This window comes from Solanum lycopersicum, chromosome 6 (assembly GCF_036512215.1).
Source record: "Solanum lycopersicum chromosome 6, SLM_r2.1".
NCBI lineage: Eukaryota > Viridiplantae > Streptophyta > Magnoliopsida > Solanales > Solanaceae > Solanum > Solanum lycopersicum.
In genome coordinates this window covers 37,884,224-37,906,141 of record NC_090805.1, presented here as the reverse complement: position 1 = coordinate 37,906,141, position 21,918 = coordinate 37,884,224, and the positions used below count along the sequence as shown (strand labels likewise).

General features: G+C 30.5%; 1 protein-coding gene across 1 annotated transcript; it reads right to left on the bottom strand.

Annotated features, from left to right (window-relative positions):
* Positions 1–20,983: 20,983 nt before the first annotated feature.
* On the bottom strand, positions 20,984–21,715 carry LOC138349380 (uncharacterized). Its single transcript, XM_069299708.1, has one exon. The coding sequence runs from the start codon at positions 21,713–21,715 to the stop codon at positions 20,984–20,986; it is 732 nt and encodes a 243-aa protein (XP_069155809.1).
* Positions 21,716–21,918: the final 203 nt, after the last annotated feature.

Sequence of the window (21,918 nt, the reverse complement as noted above, 5' to 3'; positions counted from 1 at the left end):
TTGTGCCTGCGAACTTGCTAACGTCTTGCCGCTGCCTTGACTGCGTTTTCTTTAAACATGCTAGCTTTTAATCCACTTGTGTCATTCACTGTTTTCTTGTTGTGTTTCCTTCATATTTGTCTATGCTTTAATTTATCTCAACTCAATTTTCCGCACTTGACCAGATCGTGTATTATCCATATGTCAAACTTGCCCACAACCGTTGTCGATCAGCACCCATGCCATTCCATGGCATGTTGCCTTGCCAACACCCATGTCATGTCATGACACTGTCTCACAAATTTTTTAGCACCACTAAGTGATGCTTTAATCACATAATACATGATTGATTCAAACTTCACCACATCCCTTGAAAAAGTCATTCATGTCAACCTTTTGCCGTCATCCTGCCATGTCGAGTAACTCAGTCAGGCCCTTTACAACCCTTTATCGGGACGATAGTACCTCTTAAGAGCTAAAAAAGTGTGATTTGAAGCTCCACTCCTTTTTAGTGGATGACAAAGTGTTTTTTTCAACTTAATTTAGTGAGATCAAGAACTTTTGTTGATAATCGCATTACGATGATCGTTGCGTGTGTTTCTTTAATGTACTGTCATTCATTTGAGATTTAGTAAATAACTTTTTTTATCGAATTATTTAAGTTATGAACATAATCTTTTTGTTGTTGTTTTTGTTGATTGAATTGTTTGACTATTAATAATAGGGTAAAAAGTGTTTTCCTACTCAACTTGTTTGGTATAGAATATTCATAACTCCTTTAGTTAAGGCACACAACAATCGAGTTTCGTAGCTTAGATAAGCGCATCTATAAGAGGTCTTGTGGTGTATTCATCTAGAACTATCCTCAAAATGAGCCCCTTTTTACTAGTAAGGACGTGGGAAGAAAAAAAAAACTTGTGTGAAGGACGTTTTCTTTTCTGTCCTCTCCTCTCCAAAAGACAAAGGAGAGACTGCATTTCTTTTCTTTGGTAGCTTTTTTGGTTTATCAACAATAGCGATAGATGGGGCAAAGCCCGCTTCTTCATGAATAGAAAAGCATTGTACTATTATCCCTCTATAAGTAATTTGTAATTGATCCTGACATAAACTATGTATGACTTCAAACATGATAGACTGACATTTGCCATATTATGGAGAGCAAGTCCAATCGTGTAACTCTGAGGAGTTTTTATCTTGATATGAATTATTTTTTTGATTCTGGTCATCTACATACATTCTTGTAAAGGCTTTTTCAAATTTCAAGGTTTTATCTAACATTGTGTATGTCGAATTTCATCTAGTCTCAACATCCAGATTTACAAGACCATGAGTGACAATCTTAACTTTCTCATCAAAGGACTTGAAAGTAGCAAATCTTGAAGAAGAAGACCTAACATATTCCATTGCACATCTTATATGAGAAATGGACTCAATTCTTTCATCCAGCCCCTCTTTTACAATCAAGTTCAAAATACGAGCATTATATCGAATATGTAAAAGCTAATTATTTCCTTATTCAATATCAATTTTTTAAATAATTAATTTCCATATTTTGTGCAATAGCAATTAAATTTTACTATTCTGTTTCATTTTGAATAAAATTTAAATTTATTCATATGATTATTATACTATTTTATAAATTATTTTTGTTTGTTACTATCCTTTAATACAATACTCTTATTTTTTATAATGAAATTATTTTAATTTTAAACTTTCATGAGATTGTGGTGAAGTTAGTAATTGTTTTTATCTATCATCAATAATATGTACATGTAATTTTATTTTGTTTATATTATTATTTATTATATATAGAATTAATTTCACGTAGCTTGTATCGTATTTGTATTTTACTTTCATTGTTCACTATATTTAATATTTTATTATGACATTAATTTTGTGGGTAAGAAACATTTATATTTTTCTATCTTAGTTGGTCTTGCTTCTGCTCTCCTCTACAAAACGATTTTTCGGATGGACCTTTTGAACAAATTGTAAAATTATTCAGAAACACTTATGTAATACCTCTTTTCATAGTTTATAAATATATATGTAAAACTTCATTCCATATAACTTACAAAATTTCGAGGACTATTATTATTCTAAAAGTTAAATAACAAATACACAAATCGAACTACATATATATAAATTTCGAAAATTGTTGTAACTAAAAATAAATAACAAAATATACAAACCAATCTATAAATCAAAAATTACCAAAAGAGCATGTAGAACTAAAGGAAGTAATTGATATTTTATACCTTGACACTTGAGATATAATGGAAAGCATTAAAATTTAAAATCTTCTTTTGAGCACCTCCTGCCCCAATTCGTATTCATCCAGGATGAAAATAATCAAATTATGACAAAACTTCTGAACGGTTATAATCGTGTGAAAAGTTAACCGAGATCATTAATAAGTAAGTAATAATTAATAATTAATAGTTAATAATATTGATCATTAAATTTTTAAAAATTAAAAATTCTAAAATATTTGTTGTTCTGAGATATATATATATTGCATTTGTTTGAATACGTATTTAGAACTTGTTTTCAGATCTATAGTAGTAGTTCTAAGATAGGTGTTTTCTAATGATAAGGTTAGTTATTTTTTGAAATTCAAAATTTAAAATTATTTCTTTTGAAACTTTTTATTTTTTTAAAAAAAATTGCAAACTCTTATGTTAAAAAAAGGGGAACGGAACTTTCACTTATAGCTACTTAAAATAATCGTACACTCAATAGTTATAGCTTGATAGTTACAATTCGTAACTACATGTTATATGGAATAGAGAGATGAGCGAGACTGAGAGAGAGGAAAAGAGTGGGAGAAAGGGGGATTGTATATGTATATTGGTTAGATAATTGTATATTATACATATGTATTTGTATATACGACAAGCGAGATTGTGAGAGAGAGGCGAGCGAGATTGGGAGAGGTAGGAGAGAGGAGAGAGTGAGAGGGCATAGAGTGGAAGAGAGATAAATTGTATATGTATATAATTGTATATTATACATATGCATTTGTATGTATGGTAAGCGAGATTGGTAGATCGAGGAGAGAGGCGAGCGAGAGAGGGCAGAGAGTGGGAGAGATGTGAATTGTATATGTATATTGGTTAGATAATTGTATGTTATACATATGCATTTGTATATTCTGGTGAAATACACATATACAAACGTGACTAATTATACAAACTCAAAGTCAGTCCACGTAATTAATGTATAATATTAGTCGCAAGTGCTAATTATAATAAATTATATCTATGATAAATAATTAAATAGTGTAAGTTTTGCTTAACCGCATAATTAGAAGCACATTTTTTAAAAAAATTAAAAAAGGAAGAAATCAGGACAATTGATTTCAACCGTCCCTTTTATTTATCTATATATTTATTTTTATCTTTTTCTATTTTTATTTGACTTTTTGAAATGTTAAAAAGTGTGGTAACTAATTTGAAAAGAAAAAACAAAACGTAGTTGTAGTTTTTTAAAAAAAAACATTTCAAAATTTAATTTATTTTAAATTTAAATTTAGAGTTTAATTTTTTAAAATTTAATAATTAAGAAATTTTATGATGATAAAGATATATATATATAGAGAGAGAGAGAGAGAGAGAGAAATTGGCCCCCAAAAATGTGGAATCTAAAGACATTGTTTTACCTTCTCTCCAGTCGGCCTTTGGCAGCATACAATTATATTAGTGAAGGGTAGAATGTCACATTCTGATTTGCCTTTTTTTTTTTGTTGTTGTTGTTTATATAAGTCAAAACTCATACTGCTGGCGACATCTCAGCATTAATGCAAGGAAAAATCGAGTTACATATGGTTTCATGAACCAAGCCTATTTGCCTTCAATTTTATGTGTTTTAGACAAGTAACAAATAATTAATTTAGATAAACTTAAAAAATTAAATAAGTAATGGTCAGTTCTTTTTCCCAAAAAAGTCCCGCTCCGACCGCCTGACAAGTCATCTACTTAAAAGGACCCTCCCCGCAGTTCGCCCTTCCTTGAATTATTCGGTCGATGGGGGAACCCGTAGGAAGGGAGGACGACCCGCCGAATTCACATCACAAATCGCCTAAACTTATGCCTCTTCATCTAAGAGTCTCTAAAATTATACTCCATCCGTCCATCTTAACTTGTCAATGGATAGGTAATATATTACTTTTACGATTGATTGTTTGTTTAGGTATGTGTCCGCTAATGTTATTTAACCAAGGGAATTTTTATCACTATATTAATACCTTAGGCATAACTTGTGTCATGTACATAATTTAACTTGTGTAATTGAATTTATGTATTGTCATGTACATAATTTAATTTATCATTAAATTTATGTATTAGATACAACATTAATATCTATACAAATGACCCCAAAAACTATACCAGCTTTGCAAACTCCAATTTGCATAACATTGTTCTCTTTTTCAATAAAAGAAAATTGATGATAGAGAAAAAAAATCCTGCTAGGTATGTATGTGAAGAGAATCCCACATAAGTAGAACAAGGCAAATTTGGCAGGTCTCACTTATCAATCCTAAACTTGGATTCTACTCTCAAAACAAATTAAATAAGGGCAATGCCCTACTACTTCACAATATGACCCACACATTCAATTTGTATTTCCATGTGAAGGACCTTTTCTCCCATTCCCCATCCATTCCTAATTCCACTTGTTTGTTATCTCCAATTCCCACTTATACTAGAGTTATAATTTGATAAGTTTATACTGAGCGAAGTAATATATGTACACTTTTTTTGAGAGAGATTGATTCTGGTAGACTCTTAACTTTAAAAAAGTATTTATTTTACTCGTTCGTAAGCTTGAAAGTGAACTAGACTCTTAACTTTAAAAAAGTATTTATTTTACTCGTTTGTAGGCTTGAAAGTGAACTTATCATTAAAACAACTCTGTCTAGTAAAAGAGTAACTTAAAACATACTAAAAAGAAAAATAATGATAACATAGCTAGATAAGTAAGTCAATTGATGTAACAAATGGTAGTAAAATTGAAGAATAAGATACTATATATATGATTACTAGGTAAAATACTATGTGAAAACTAGGGAAAACTACTAATATTAGAGAAGTACACTAGCTCCTTGTCTCTCCTTCGTAAGAGTTCAATAACACACGACTACCTATCATCCTTCCACCACTAATTCTCAATCTCTAGATTTTATCTAGAGTCGTGACTTTAGTAAGTTTAAGATTCATCTGGTCATCTCCTCCCAATTTTTATTTGGTCTACATCTACCTCTTATAAAAATTATCGTACTTAACTTTCACACCTTCTCATTGGTGTACCCACACCTCTTCTCCTTATTACATACTCGAATCATATTTTCTTGCTTCCCTCATATTATTTGCCACGATACTACTTGAGAAACATATGTTAGGATATAGAGAATTTTAGTGTTATATTATACAATATATGGAGTGCCTAGCTAGAGCATTCCATTGCTACATTTGTAATGACCGGATTGGTTATTTTTGTAGATCTTTTAATAAAATTACCATTTTACCCCTTTCAACATCGATCCCGGATCATTTTTGAATGAGTTTTGAAATTGGCTTAAAACTTTGAGTAAAAAGTTGTGAATTGTGCAAGTTTTTTTTAATTTCAAAAGGCAAAAGTTGTTAAAAATGGTTCTCCTGTCTTTTGAAGTTTTGAGTGTCAAAATGAAATTTTATCTTCATCAGTCACAAAATGCAAAAATTGGTCTAAGAGAGTTTTCGGCTTAAGATCCATAGTCTTTTTGAGGATTTGATCAGGTCCTCAGTTGGAAATTTGTACAATTTTATCCTTTAGGTTGACTTTGATCGATATTCGAAGTTCAAATGCTCAAATTAGAATTTCGAGAGTTCCATTGAATTGGGGATGGTTTCATGTCTAAGTGAGGTCTTGGTTGAATTTTCAGATTTCTTGAGCTTGATTTAGCCTTTTTAGGCGTTACATTCCTTTCCTATGACTTTCATGAGTGTCAGGTTGAATAGTCCTCAAATTTGTATTTCGATGGTTCCATTATTTCTAAAATATAATGTTGAGTGTAGGCAATTTGCATATATGATTTGTGTGTACGAGATTTGGAATGAATCCCGAGGTTTCTTTCGATGATTTGAGAGTTGGTTGATCATATTGAGGTTTTAATTTTGGTGCATGTTATGATTGCGAGGGGTGACTTGTTTTCACAAGGCTCACGTTAGTGAAGTCCGGTTCTCTTTTGTGAAGGATCGATTTTCTTTGACCTTTGCGATCACGAACTTTGCATTAGAAGTGTGGTTCATCAAAGCGAACGTCCCAATTTTTTATGGAGTTCACTTTTGCGAACTGAGGGTCGCTTTTGTGACATTTGAGACCTTTTTTTGCCTATTATTTTCGTGGTTTTACCCATATTTCATATTTTGAGCTTTATAAATCCTTAGAGGAAATTCAGAAGAGATAGCTTGTGCTAAATCATTTGGGAAAGCCTTTATGAACCTAAATTTTCATTTCCCTTTCAATCATTTATTGATTATAACATCAAAACTTGAGATTTTGATTGACAAACCACAAGGGTTTTCAAGAACTTGAGTCCTAAACTAAGATAGTGATTGTGAACTGATAATTTTTCAAAATGGTTTTCACCAATGAGTTCCAAATGTCTTGGGTGACATTTCGAAGTAAATATTTTGGATTCAAACCTCATTTTCAAAATTGGGTTTTTGAGTTGATTGACCAATGTTTTAAAAGTGTATAATATGAGTATTTTTATTTTTGAAATCTTATTATGATTACTTGATTGAATTAGATTGTGTACCTTTGGATATTGTTCAGAAAGGGAAAGCCCAAGTCTTGGATGGATATTTTGATTGATTTGAGACAAGTGATCTCCTAAACCTTATAAAATTAGTAAAATTATGTATTTCCCTTCATTGTATATGTGGAGAATACTAGGAATGAGGTAATTTGTTCATTGTTTGACTTGAATGATCTTAATGAGTAAAAAAGAAATTAATGAAAAAGGCAACGCGTTGATCACAATGCTTTGTAAATTGCCTTTTTGTGGACCCCATTTTGTTGATTTATGAGATGATTTGATGGCATTAATATAGACTTGAATTGTTTGAATTGTTGTCTATTCCTTATGATGTGAAATTGCTTATTTGTATTGATGTTTTTGTGCACAGTGATGAGACATGTGATGTAATGCCGAAGGAAAATAGTTACAACAAGTAATGTGATATAAATTTAAAAGAAAATGATTTCAGCTAGTCATGTGATGTAAAATTGAATGAAAATGGTTCCATTTAGTGATACAATATGAAGTCGAAGGGAAATAGTATCGACTAGTGATAATGTCCATAAGGGAAATGGTTCTTGCAAGTGATACGATATAAAGCTGAAGGAAAATGACTCCAACTAGATAGACAATATAAATTCAAAGTGAAATGGTTCCAGCTAGTGACAATGTACCAAAAGAAAATGGTTCCGCCAAGTGATATAATATCAAGCCGAAGAAAAATAATTTTGCCTAGTAATATGATATAAAGTCGAAGGAAAATGGTTTCAACTAGTGATATTGTACCAAGGGAAATGGTTTCATTCGGAGTTTTACTATTGTGATTTGATGCATCTTGAAACTTATGATTCAACTACTTGTTAATTGTGACTGATGCACTTGATACTTGTGATTGATCTGTTGGACACTTGTGATTGACATAATTAATACTTGTTGGTTTTTGAACTATGACAATTGGAGTGTGATTATTAAAACTTGTGAACTTGTATCATGAAATTGTTAAGTTGGACTGATTTCTATACAATTTGTAGTATACGGAGGATCGATTGGGTTGAAAGAAGTACCCATTTTCTACTTAGTTTTGCTTTGTTTATTAGGTTTCTTTTGACTACCATTTTGGTTGATACTCACTCCTTACTTTTACACTCATGTAGGTTCTAATCTTAGTTCAGTATGATTGCTCTTCGAATTCGTCTATTGAGGCTCTCGAAGGACTTTGAGAGGTCGTTATTTTTCATTCCAATAGGTCCTTTTGTTTCTTTTTTCATGTTTTGTTCTATTCTAGAGACAAAGACATTGAGACTTGTACTTGTCTTGCAACTTTTTATTTACAATTAGTGTTTTATACACGAGACAACTAAATTTTGAGTTATATTAGAATTACTAAGTTTTTCTCACTAATGTTATTCTTGCTTTATTTTTTGCATTCCTTTCATAATATTGAGTTTGAGGTTGACTTGTCTTGGTGAAAATAGACAATTCTCATCATATCCAACTTTTTGTCCAAACAAATGGTATCAAAGTCCAAAATTTATAGGTCATATGTATGTATAATCCAAGTCTAAGTAGAGTCATGAGTATCGGTACGAAGACGTCTTTACTTATCTTAATTATGAAGACTATTATCAACAATCTTCCTTTTATTTATCATTTATAATCATGCATGGTTGCCTTCGCCAGTTCTCAATTATCACATGTTATTTTAAATATGCCGAAGACCAGAGCTTCTGTTTCCAGAGGTAGAGGTGGCAATCCCCAGGGAGTTACTAAGACCTAAGTAGAGGATAGAGGTAGGACCCGGGCTAGAGGTTATGCTCATGGAGAAGCACCAGCTAGAGCTCAAGCCTATGGAGTGGTATACACTAGAGGCCTAGCTAAAAATTTCTCTCCTGATCTAAATGTTGAGGTTGTTAAGGACTAGGTTCCTCTTGAGTTTATAACTTTGTTGTTTTAGTATATTTCGTTAAAGATGCTAAGTGTGGAAGAGAACCACTCTCAGGTGGTGAATTAGATACGCTAAAAGATTCTCAGACAAGGGTATGGGCATAGAACCCATGTTAGCAACAAGATCCAATTATTCATTATAAGGTGGGTCAAACACTAGTAGTTCGTACACTTGCTATTGGTGCACAAACTGCTCTTGAGGTTATGCTATGAGAGGATTCAGAAGATGAAATCACCTAGTTTTAGAGTGGTCAAATCGAGGATGCTCATGACTATTATTTTAGTTGAGGCAAAGAGAGTCTGTAGATTTGTGAAAGGGTTGAATTTCTCCACCAAATAATATGCGTTCAGAGCAACAAAGAGGGGGCTTTCTTCTAGTCCATCTGAAAACATCTAAGGAGGCAAAGTTGATAGTTAGAGAGTAGTTTGGAGATCCCAAAAGGGCATGTTCTTCTGTCGGTTTTTCGATGCCTCATATAGGGGGAAGGTTCACATAGAGGTAGTAGCAAATTTCAGCGTTGTTGCCATGTTCATGCATCCATGTCAGAAAATGAAAGTGGGCAGACATCTTGACGGCCCTACATTTTTTGGACGAGGTGGTCATGGTAGCTCATCTGGTTTGCAATAATAGTCTTCCACACCGAGGTCTTTTTATGGGTATGGATATCCACATCACATGATTTGAAAATGTCCTCTAGAGACTCATCAGAATCTAACATACTTATTCAACTTCTCTAGCTAGAGATTCAAAACCGCCAACCAGGGGTCGAGGTAGATGTCAGCTGGTAGAGGCGATTTATCTAATAATTTGATTGAAGTCAAACGTTCAAACTTCAAGTGCTCCAAAATAGAAATACTTACATAAAACCAAATGGAAAGTTCGGTGAACTAAACTATTGCTCTTAGCAAGTAATAAATGACTTTAGGCCGCTATAGAAAATCTCTAATCACAAAATTACAAGGAAATAGAGAAAATGGTCTAGAGGGTCACTACAAATGTCAATGTCAATGTCAGTATATATGTCATGATTAAAAAATAAAGGTTGAACCCATCAGTAGCCCCCTAAAGTTGGTATCAATTTTCACTTAGACACCTCAACTAGACTTTGTTCATTTTAGACACCTCATGTCTAAAATAATCCAAATATCTGATATGATTCCAAATATCTAATATGATTCTAAAATATTCGGAACAATATTTTAATTTAACTAAGCACTCACATCATAGATATTGTGCAAGATATGATGTTGTGCTAGAATATGTTTGTAGCTTTGTATATAAATTGTGAATAGTTTATCAATTGTAAAGCAATAAAATAAAGAATAGTTTTCTACTCTTTTTTATCTCTAATTTATCAATTGTTATCATGACATTCACTTTTTTCTTGATTGTTTGGAGAACTTAATTATTTGTCCAGATTTAAGAAGTTTTTTTCATGGGATCATATTTAACGGATAAAATTAATTTATTTTATTATATCAGAAAAAATGTAATAACAAACTAAATAGAGAGATTTAATGGGAGAATACCTTAAGTTGAATTGTCTTATTGATACAAATGAAAATGAAATGACTTTGCTGCAAAATTCATCATAATTGAATAGGCTTTTGAGGTATTTCTTCTTAAGTTTATGTGTGTTTATAAGTAAAAAAGCATAAAATTTTCCTTCAACTTGTATCGAAAAGTTAGTTACACACTTTAACTATAATGACGACCTATTACACACCTATTCTTGTTCAAAGTGTAATTAATATCACCCCAAAACTGATGTGAAAATAGAATAAAAAATAAATTAGGCACATTTGATTTGAAATAATGTCAAAAAAGTAATTTTTTCCAACCTCATCCCCCTGTTTTCTTCTTTCTCATGTTCTTCTCTTATTTCTTTCACATACTATCACTCAATTTCATTTTCTTCTTATCATATTTTTATAATTTTTCACTCAATTTCATCATTATACTTAGAGAAAGTAATACTTTTTAATTTAAATTTCACAATGATTTTAGGAATATGATACTTTGTTGTCCTAATCTTTCCACTTTCTCCTTCAAGTTTTTGTACATAGCACAAAACTTAATTAAACACCATGGAGCATAAATAGGCTGAAAAACAAAACAATCTACCCTAAAAACCCTATGGATATAAAAAAAACATCTTTTGTACTCAAGTATTAGGGGGAAGCTCATTGAAGTGAAGCTCATGGATCTTAAATATGTCATAGCATGAAACACCATAGATCTGAAAAATGAAGCTCATTGAAACGTCATTAGATTCATGGTTGAAGCTTTGAGCTCGTCGAAATACCTGCAATAAAAACTAGAAGCAAAAAAATAAAAAAGGGATAAGGTCAGGGGATTTGATTTGATGTTTGTCAATGACCAATTTAGTGTTTTGAGTGGCTGTTTGTGATGGTTGAGGTAGTTGTTTTGTGGTTATTCTTTGTTGGAGATGGATCGATTGTTGGGGAAAAGGGGATGACGTTATGGAGGTAGGTTTGTGGTAGTGGTTGGTTGGTTGGTTATTCTTAGCCGGAAAAGACAAAGAAAATTGTGATATAAATTCAAATGAATAATTTTTCTAGTTGAGATAGAAGTGGATAGGATTTAGCTAGCGTTTGGCCATAGATATTCAAATATTTTTGGCAAATATTATTTGATGAAAATTTGGGTGAAATTTTACTATGTGTTTGGCCATAGAATTTGAGAAACATATTTCATTTTTTTAAGAAATATGATTTATACCCATAAGTTTTTAAAACTATCAAACTAACCATAAATTTGTATTACATAACACTATAGAAATCTCACGTAACAAGATTTATGACTTCCGCAACAAATCAACAAGAATCATTACAGTAAATATTCGTATAGTGAAAGGTCTTGGTACAAATCATGATAATGAAAATACAACTAATATAAATTCGGGAAAAAAAAGAGAAGAAAACAAAAGGAAATAAATATTGCAATCACTGAAGAACCTATGCTTTCTCATCTGAAAGAGTTCAACCTATTCTTTAATATAATCTTCCCACATTTTATGAACAATCTCTTCTCGATGAGCTTGCATTTTCGAATCAGACGATCGAGAAGATGAAGCGATGTTGTTACCCTGAGCCAGTAGTTCGTCACAGTCATCAACAACCATATCATCATTTTCATATTCATTAAATATTCCATCACTACTTTGGTGTTCATGTAAAAAATTATGCAATACAGCACAAGCAATTACTATTTTCACTTGCATGTCACATTCATAGTTGTTCATGCCTTGTTTTAGTATTCTGAATCTACTTTTCCACGCACCAAAAGTTCTTTCAATTACATTGCGCAGAGAAGCATGTCTATAGTTAAATATCTTTTTTCCATTCTTAGGCTCTCTTTCACTTCCTCGGTAGTCCTGCAAATGATAGCGCATTCCAATGAATGAAGCTAAAAATCCTCTTGTGTTTCGTAGACCAACATCAACAACGTAATATTTATCTACCAAAATAAAATAAATGCAATTCATGTTTTATTTAGTAGCTAGTTCATTAAGACTAACTATAACAAAGGCATGTATGAAATCAAAAGAATGCATGTAGAAGGGAGCTAATTGAATTGGTTGGTGTCAATAAATTTATTATTTTTGTAAAATAAAAAGTTAAGGGTAAATATTGAATTTCTAAAACTTTCCAAATAATGAAATTTGGCCCAAATACTAGTTTTTTCTAGTATTTGGGAATTTGAAAAATTTGCCAAAAAAATTTGCCAAATAATAAAAAAGTGTATGAACAAACAAAATTTGCCAAATTTTTTCCCAAGTTTTACTTGCAAAATTTATGGCCAAACGGGCCCTTAGATTGGAAAGATATTATTATTAGAGAATTTTAATAATTAGTTAGGAATCAATTAGTGTAAAATAGAGTTAATAAAAGAAAAATTAATTAATAAAGAAAAGAAATTAAAAAAATTATAATTTATACTGTGTTGTTGACGTGACGCTGGCGTGAGCCTGATTTGGCAGCATGTGTAACACAGACATACTGTGAAAGTGGTGTTGTGCATCTCAAGATGGTATTAAATTCACTTTTAAATAGTAAAAATGTGTAATAGGTCATCATAATAGTTAAAGTGTGAAACTGACTCTTTGGTACAAATTTAAGGAGAAATTTCCCTCTTTTCTCTTAATTAAATCTTTTTTTGTAGTACTCTTTTAACTTCACCATTGTTTCAATGCATTTATGAAAAAAAGCAATTAAAAATATATTACTATTATTGTATTTATAAAACTTTAAATTTTTCATTATTATGGTTTTTTATAGTTATTTTATACCAAAAATAATATTTAAAAATAGTAATAGGCATTCGACGATGAAAAAAAAAGGGAAATTTTTTAAAATGTCAATATTTTAGCATTTAAGAGGACTCATTAGCAACATTTTCAATATTTAGTAAAAATGTCATTTTAGTTTGTTATGTATCTTATTTATGTTTTTATTATTTATTTTTATTTAAAGAATATAATTATTTAATAACAAAAAGAAGAAAATTAAGGGGGGGAATATTTCAAAAAAAAGACAAGCATCCTTAATTTTCTCATCAGTTACATTTTCAAATAAAATTTAAATTTTGTTTTTTTTTCTCCAGAATTTTCATCTTTTTAAAATTATATTCATTCCACAAAATATTCTATTTATATTTATTATAGTTTTTTATTAGTTTGTATTCATTCCAATAGGTATGCCGAGTTTATCTATATTGTCATTTAAGAAATATATTTGTATTTTCATATATTTTTTCCCTATATAGTTATTTTTTCTTCAAAAATCCTGTATGTATTCATTTCAATATGTATTTTATTTGTATTTCTATTTATTCTAGTTTTTATTTAGAATTTTGTATAATAATATATACAATACAAAAAATTAGTAAGATGAAAAAGTGAATGAAATATAAAATTGAAAAGAAATAATTGAATATTTGGTGTACTCATTCTTAAATAAAATACATAACTAGTCGACATACCTTTATTAGTTTGTATTCATTCCAATATATATGTCAAATAAAATGTAGCTGTTTAAGAAATATATTTGTATTCGTATATATTTTTCACTGTGTATTTATTTTTCTTTTCAAAATCTTGTTTCCTTTTCTAAGTCGTATTCATTCCAATATGTCTATTATTTGTATTTGTATTTGAATACAAATAAACTAATAGAAAGTTGTTCTTCTTATAAATAAATTACATAACCAGTTGACATATATTTGGATGAATACAAATTAGGGACAAATACAAGATTCATAAACCATGCAACATGAAATTTTTAATAAATACAAATATTGATAGTATACATAGTGATTTGAATACAAATTAAGAAAGCATACCAAATTCTAAAAAAAACTATAAATACAAAACAAACTAATAGAAAATTGTTCGAAAACTATCCGATCTTCGTCGTCTTTTTCAAGATCCTCACGAGTAGACAAAGATTCTACATTTGCGTCCTGAATTTGAGAAAGGTTTTGCACACCAATGAGTCTTGTAAATGTTTTTACCTTTTTTCTTCCCTCATTTTAGCACCGGATCATACATTATACACTATTTGTTAAGTAATAAATAAATTAAAGAATGAAAATTCACCAGAAATTGGTTGATCAAGATGAATACCTCTAGTAAGCCTCTTGGATTCAGCCATTGGAGAGTAAATCATATACAAACAACATATTTTTAAGATTTAAACAAAAATAAAATTAGAAAAGAAATCTGAAAATAAAATAGAGATTAGAGATACCTTAATCAAAGAGATTCTTGTTGATTCAATTTTGGATTAAAAAAACAACCAAAATATATGGCAAAAAAATATTTGCAACTTGATTGTTGGAGAAAAATCAGAAAAGATAACCATGAGAGAGAAAAAAAATTAAATGGGAGAGAGAATAAACAATTTGAAAAGATAAATATGAGAGAGAATGATTTTTATTTTTTTTTTAAAAAAAGATATATAGAATTAATTGAAAAAGAGAGATAAAAATAGGAAGAAAATTGGGACACATAAATTTTTTAAAATAATGACATTTTTGACATTATTGCTAATATTTATAAAGTATGAATATTTTTATTTATTTTGACTAGTTTACTAATTTTCCCTAAAAAAACATGTATTTTGAAAATTTTAAAGTTGGAGCTTACACTTCGTTTGGTCATATTGTTTTGAAAAAAATATTTAGAATATATATTTTTAAAAGATATAAACATAACTTAACTGAAACTATTTTATAAAATTAAAAATTTAGTATAAATTTAAAAGAGAAAAAATTATAAAAGTGAAAATTGGGTTTGGACTGTTTTCTGAATTCATAAATGCAATTTCAAGTTATATTTGAACTTCTTTTTATAGCCAAACACTGATTTGGACCCATTTGGTCATGGGATTTTTTTTAAAAAATTTTTCTTTTTTACATTATTTAAAAATTAGTGTTTTGGCCTGAAAATTTCAAATTTAAAGGTGTATTTGAAATTGGAAAAACATTCAAAATTTTGTTTTTACTTTCATTACATTATAATATTTCAAAATAAATCCTAATTTTTAAAGTGAACCTGTTTATATTATATTTTATATTTAAATCATATTTTATCTCTAGGAAAAGTAAACATTAAATATTATTTGTTAAAATTATATCAAACACAACTCCATCATTAATTCTTAACTTCAAATCTTTAAATAAAGAGAAAGTATTTATTATGGAATATTGCAACACTTATATTTGATCGGTTATGATATTATGTAATTATCTATTTTGAATTATTAAATTTTAAATTAATTTTGATTGCATATTTCAAACATCAATTAAAAAATTGCTAATTCTAAAAATTGCGAATCTAAAATGTTTTTAAAATACATTTGAAATTTAAATATCATTTATTAAAAATAAAATCGAACACAACTTTAATATCAACGTAAAACTCAATAGATTAAAATAAATAATAATATATTATTTAATGATCAACCGTCTCTCTCAGACCCTTCTTCCTTAGCTAATTCGTTAGACAACGACAATAATAATTGTCACGCCTCGATCATCAACTATATAATTTTTACTAGTCTTATCACTTTGTTCAAATTCATCTCTAAGTTAATATTTTAAAATTTTAATATATCTCTATCGGTAACCGTAAAGAATATAATGACAAATAAATGAAATTATTTTTTTAATGAGAACTTTGAATTCAAGTTGGATATGAAAAAAGTTTTTGATTAAAATGTTACCCCCGATAGTGTTGCACCTATCGCAAATATGAACTGATAAAATTTCAGTGCAAATATTAAACGATGATTGATATAGTGAGTATATTATTTTGCCTCGATAGAAGTGGATCAACTAAAAGTTTTACATATTTTCAAAATTAATTAATTAAAGATATAATATATTAAAAAAATATTCTTTCTTAGTTGGTCAAAATAGACAAACAGCTAAAAAATCAAGATTTTCTAAAAGTTGTACATTTTTCAAAACTAATTAATTAACCGTATGATATGTTTAAAATAATTATCATTTCTTGATTGGTTAAAATATACAAATAATTGAGACAAATAGAGTGAAAATAAGTCTAAATTAAGTATTTTTATTGCTCGCTCCGTTCAACCGCTTCAAATAGTTATTCGAAGAAAAAATTGATCATATATGATAAGTTTTATAAGAATATCAGTAAAACATAAATAAATTAGATTATTAAAATAATAATTCTAAATTAATAATTGAAACAAAAAAAGTCACAAAAATATGACTGACAAAGATTAAATTTACTCATATAAAATTATATTTTTCAAAAAATAATTATAAGAATGAGATTAAATTATATTTTTTTGTTTCCATTAAAAAAGATATATATATATATATATATATAAAATCATTTATTTATAAATAAATCTATACATGATACAAAATATACTAATTCTAAATGATAAAATTGAGGAGTACATTAAACCCGTTTTTCTAATATTTTCTAATATGGAATTGTGAAAGTAGGAGGCAGGACAAAAATGAAAATTGAAAAGAGATGAAAAGGGACACAAAGCACGAGGACTGGATGCACACGTGTGTGTGTATCTGACACACTAAAACTCCTTTTTCGTGTCTGCATTTCCCAACGCCTTCATTTCCACAGTACCAAACCCCACACGAATGGATTCTTGTCAGTTGCTGCACGTGTGAAATCAATTACTTATTTTAACTTGATGTATTTCTATTTTTTTAAAATTAAAATTTTGTCTAGTCTAATACAAGTGATAAATATTTATGTGATTATAAATTAATTTATTTTAAATTAAATTATTATTTAAAAGTAGAGATATTCATTGTTCGTTTTCAATCGATTATTAATTAAAATCAAAATTAAATCAGTCTAGTATATTTTTAAAACTTCTAAGATCAAATTAAACAAATAAAATAACTATTGATTTGATACAGTTTTCTAGTTTTTTATATTTGAAAGTGTGATAAATTTTTTGAAGACATGTGCATCTCAATAGATACAAACACGTAGTACATGAACAATTCATAGAAAGCTACTATCGGTTCAATTAAGCAATACTAGAATTATGATAATGCAAATAAAGTGATTTAATTAAGAGAGTGTAACTATCTTATGTGAGGTAGAGTAGGTAAAGACTAAACTAATAGATTTTGATGGACTTGAATTTAGGATTATAATAATTGAGCTAAAATTTATGTGTTGGATTTTAGAAAATGATAAAGTTAAATATCCAATTTGATTAAAATTTAACAAAAAAATTAACTTTTATATATGAATAATATATAAAAGTTATAAATTGTTGTAAAATCAAGATTATAAGAAGAAGACAAGAATAGTAGATGTAGGATCTTATTCAAGTATATGTAAGTTTCATACGTATATATTACAATAGTGAATGAACAACCCTATTTATAGAGTGAGAAATCACTTCAAAGGTCACCATATTAAGTATCATAATAAATAAATACATTCTTATCCAAAAAGGTTCATGTAATTTAGTGAATATGAATGGTTGTTCATGTACTAATTTTATGGACTATCCACTTATTCAATAGATTTATAACACTCCCCCTTGAATGTCCATAGATATTGTGCCTCGATAAAACCTTACTAGAAAAAAATCCCGTGGGAAAAAATTCTAGTGAAGAAAAAAGAGTACACAAATCTTTTGATACACATTATTTGCTGCCTCATTAAAAACCTTTCTAGGAAAACCCAATGGGACAAAAATTAGATTAAGGAAAAAAGAGTACAGTGCGTATTTTACTCCCCCTGATAAAAACCACGATTCAGATGGTTAAGTTTCTGCATTCCAATTTTGTGAACCATCTTCTCAAGAGTTGAGGCCGGTAAAGATTTGGTAAATAAATCTGCTGGATTATCACTCGAACGAATTTGTTGCACATCAATATCACCATTCTTCTGGAGATCATGTGTGAAGAATAATTTTGGTGAAATGTGTTTCGTTCTATCTCCTTTTATAAAGCCTCCTTTTAATTGAGCTATGCATGCAACATTGTCTTCAAAGAGTATTGTGGGTATCTTGACGTCACACTTCAAACCACATCTTTCTTTGATAGAATGTATTACTGATCTTAACCATACACATTCTCTACTTGCTTCATGAATGGCTATTATCTCAGCATAATTTAAAGAAGTAGCGACAATAGACTGCTTCTTAGATCGTCATGATATAGCAGTACCTCCATATGTGAACAAATAGCCTGTTTGTGATCGAGCTTTATGTGGGTCAGATAAATAACCTGCATCTGCATGACCAACAAGATCTGCACTATCTTTGTTACTATAAAACAGACCCATATCACTAGTTCCCCTTAGATATCGCAATATATGTTTAATTTCTTTCAAATGTCTTCGTGTAGGGGAAGAACTATATCTTGCTAACAAATTAATAAAAATGCTATGTCAGGTCTCGTAGCATTAGCAAGATACATAAGTGCCCCAATTGCACTAAGATAAGGTACTTCTGGACCAAGAGGTTCCTCATTCTCTTCTTGAGGTCGGAATGTATCCTTACTCACTTCAAGTGATCGGACAACCATTGGAGTACTTAATGGATGTGCTTTGTCCATGTAAAATCGTTTCAAGATTTTCTCAGTATAGGCAGATTGATGGATGAAGACCCCGTCTACTAAATATTCTATTTGTAGTCCAAGACAAATTTTTGTCTTACCAAGGTCTTTCATCTCAAATTCTTTCTTTAGATATTCAATTGCCTTTTGAACCTCTTCTGGAGTTCCAATGATATTAATGTCATCAACATAAACAGCAAGAATAACAAATCCCAATGTTGTTTTCTTAATAAATATATAAGGACAAATGACATCGTTTATATAACCTTGTTTTATCAAGTACTCATTGAGGCGATTATACCACATGCGCCCTGATTGTTTTAAGCTATATAATGACTTTTGTAATCTGATTGAATACATTTCCCGAGATTTTGAACTACATTCTTCAGGCATTTTAAGTCCTTTCTGAACTTTCATATAAATTTCATTATCAAGTGAACCGTAAAAGTAAGCTGTAACCACATTCATTAGATGAATTTCAAGATTTTCATGTACTGCTAAATCGATGAGATATCGATAAGTTATTGCATCCATAACAGGTGAATATGTTTCTTCATAGTTGACACCAGGCCTTTGAGAGAATCCTTGTGCAACAAGGCGTGCCTGGTATCTTACAATCTCATTTCTTTTTCGTACAAAGACCCATTTATAGCCAATTGGTTTAACATCACTAGGCGTTTGGACTACTGGTCCAAAAACCTCACGCTTAGCAAGTGAATTTAATTCTGATTGAATTTCTTCTTGCCATTTTGGCCAATCACGTCTTTGTCGACATTCTTCGACAGATAAAGGTTCAAGATCCTCATTTCCTTGCATAATGTTAAGTGCAACATCATATGCAAAAACATTATCCACTATGATTTTTTATCGATCTAAACTTATCTCATCACCTGTAGAAGAACTTATTGAGAGTTCTTCGTTTATTTGAGTCTCGGGTTCACTGATCTCTTCAGGAGTATCAGGATTAATCAGATCTTGAATTTCTTCGTGAAATTCTTTTGTACTGTCATTTTTTGTACTTCTTTTTCTAGAATTCTTATCTTTTGAACTCAATGGTTTACCACGCTTCAGGCGTATTTGTGGTTCAGAAGCTATGACACTTGTAGATGGTCCTTTTGGGACGTCGATTCAGATAGGCACATTTACTGCAGGAATATGTGACTTTGTTATCCTTTTTGAATCAGTAAATGTGTCTGGCATTTGATTTGCTATGTTTTGCAAATGGATGATCTTCTGGACCTCTTGTTCACACACAGGGGAGCGTGGATCAAAATGAGATAATGATGAAACTTTCCATGCAATTTCACTTTTAAGTTTATTTTTCTCTCCCACTAATTGCGGAAAATTTGTTTCATCAAATCGATAATCTGTAAATCTTGCAGTGAATTAATCTCCCGTCAATGGCTCAAGATAGCGAATTATTGAGGGTGAATCAAACCCAACATATATGCCTATCTTCTTTGAGGGCCCATCTTGGTGCGCTGAGGTGGTGCTACAGGCACATATACAACACATTCAAAAATTCAAAGATGATCAATATTTGGTTTATGACCAAATACCAATTGTAATGGAGAGTATTTATTTTAATGAGTCGGTCTGAGACGAACAAGTGATGTTGCATGTAAGATAGCATGACCCCAAACAGTAGTCGGAAACTCACTTTTCATAAGTAGAGGTCTTGCTATCAATTGTAAGCGCTTAATAAATGACTCAGCAAGGTCATTTTGAGTATGAACATGAGCTACAGGATGTTCAACTTTTATCCCTACCGATACGCAATAAGCATCAAAAGCTTGGGATGTGAATTCGCCAGCATTATCAAGACGAATTGTCTTAATGGGATAATTTGGAAATTGCGCTCTTAATCGTATCATTTGTGCCAATAATTTTGCAAACGCCAGGTTGCGAGATGATAAGAGGCACACATGAGACCATCTTGAAGATGTGTCTATTAGGACCATAAAATATCTAAACGACCCACTAGATGGGTGAATAGGTCCAAAAATCTTCATAAGGTCCATAAAAGTTGTCGGGGAATTTGTAAACCCAAAAGACATAACTAGAAACTCATAAGTTGGTGACATCCCGACCTCAAATCGATTTTCAAAAAGTAACTCTCTCCTTGGAATTGACCAAATAAATCATCCATCCTAGGGAGAGGATACCTATTATTTATGGTAACCGTGTTCAATTGACCAATGTAACTCTATTGAAAAATAATATGGGACAACTCTTAAAGACTCTTTTAGCAACAGCGGAGTCACCCACTGGGTAGTAACCGAAAAAGGTTCATTTAAGACATCGTGTAACACATCAAACTTCATGGCCACTATAGGAGTTACAAGACATAAATTGGCACCAGGATCAAGCAATGCATAGACATTAATGGAAAATGCTTGTAACATACCGGTAAGAACATCTGGAGAAGCCTCTTGATCACCCTTAGAGATGAGAGCATAGAAGCGGTTCTTTTTAGGAGTATTAGAACTAGGACCTCTTGCTTGTGCGTGTTTATTCCCCTTTCCTTGACCCTTTACTATAGGACAATCTCTCACCTTATGGCCACTCTTTCCACAACCAAAGCAATTATTTGTTCCCACTAGAAGTTCAACCACATGTTTCTTACCATATTTTCCACAAGTAGGCTTCTCACTTGGTGAATCACCACCTCTTTCCTTTTTGAATCTAGGGTTAGACACCCTATCATTATGATATTTGGGGATATTAGAAGGAACTTGGTTGGAGAACCTCTTCTTGAACTTAGGTTTGTCTTGAATTTCCAACTTACGCTTAGAAATACCTCCTTCATAAGACTTTGCCCTCTTAGCAGCCCTAATCTTCCTCTTAAGCCTACTCTCCTCAACTTGTTGAGCATGTACCATCAAACAAGAAATGTCCATGTTGATGAAGCATCTCCAAGCGACACTCTTCCGCTAGATTATTGGACACTCCAATCACAAAATGGTTCATTTCATCCCTTGGATTTGACACCAAGGAAGAGGCATATTTAGACAACTTAGTGAATTGCAAAGAGTATTTTATCACACTCATACCTCCTTGACGAAGGTTGATGAACTTTTCCACTTTAGCCTACCTTTTATCC

Bases quoted from the DNA above. Each gene is read 5' to 3' on its own strand.
- LOC138349380 (XM_069299708.1), bottom strand. From the start codon at position 21,715: ATGGACATTTCTTGTTTGATGGTACATGCTCAACAAGTTGAGGAGAGT.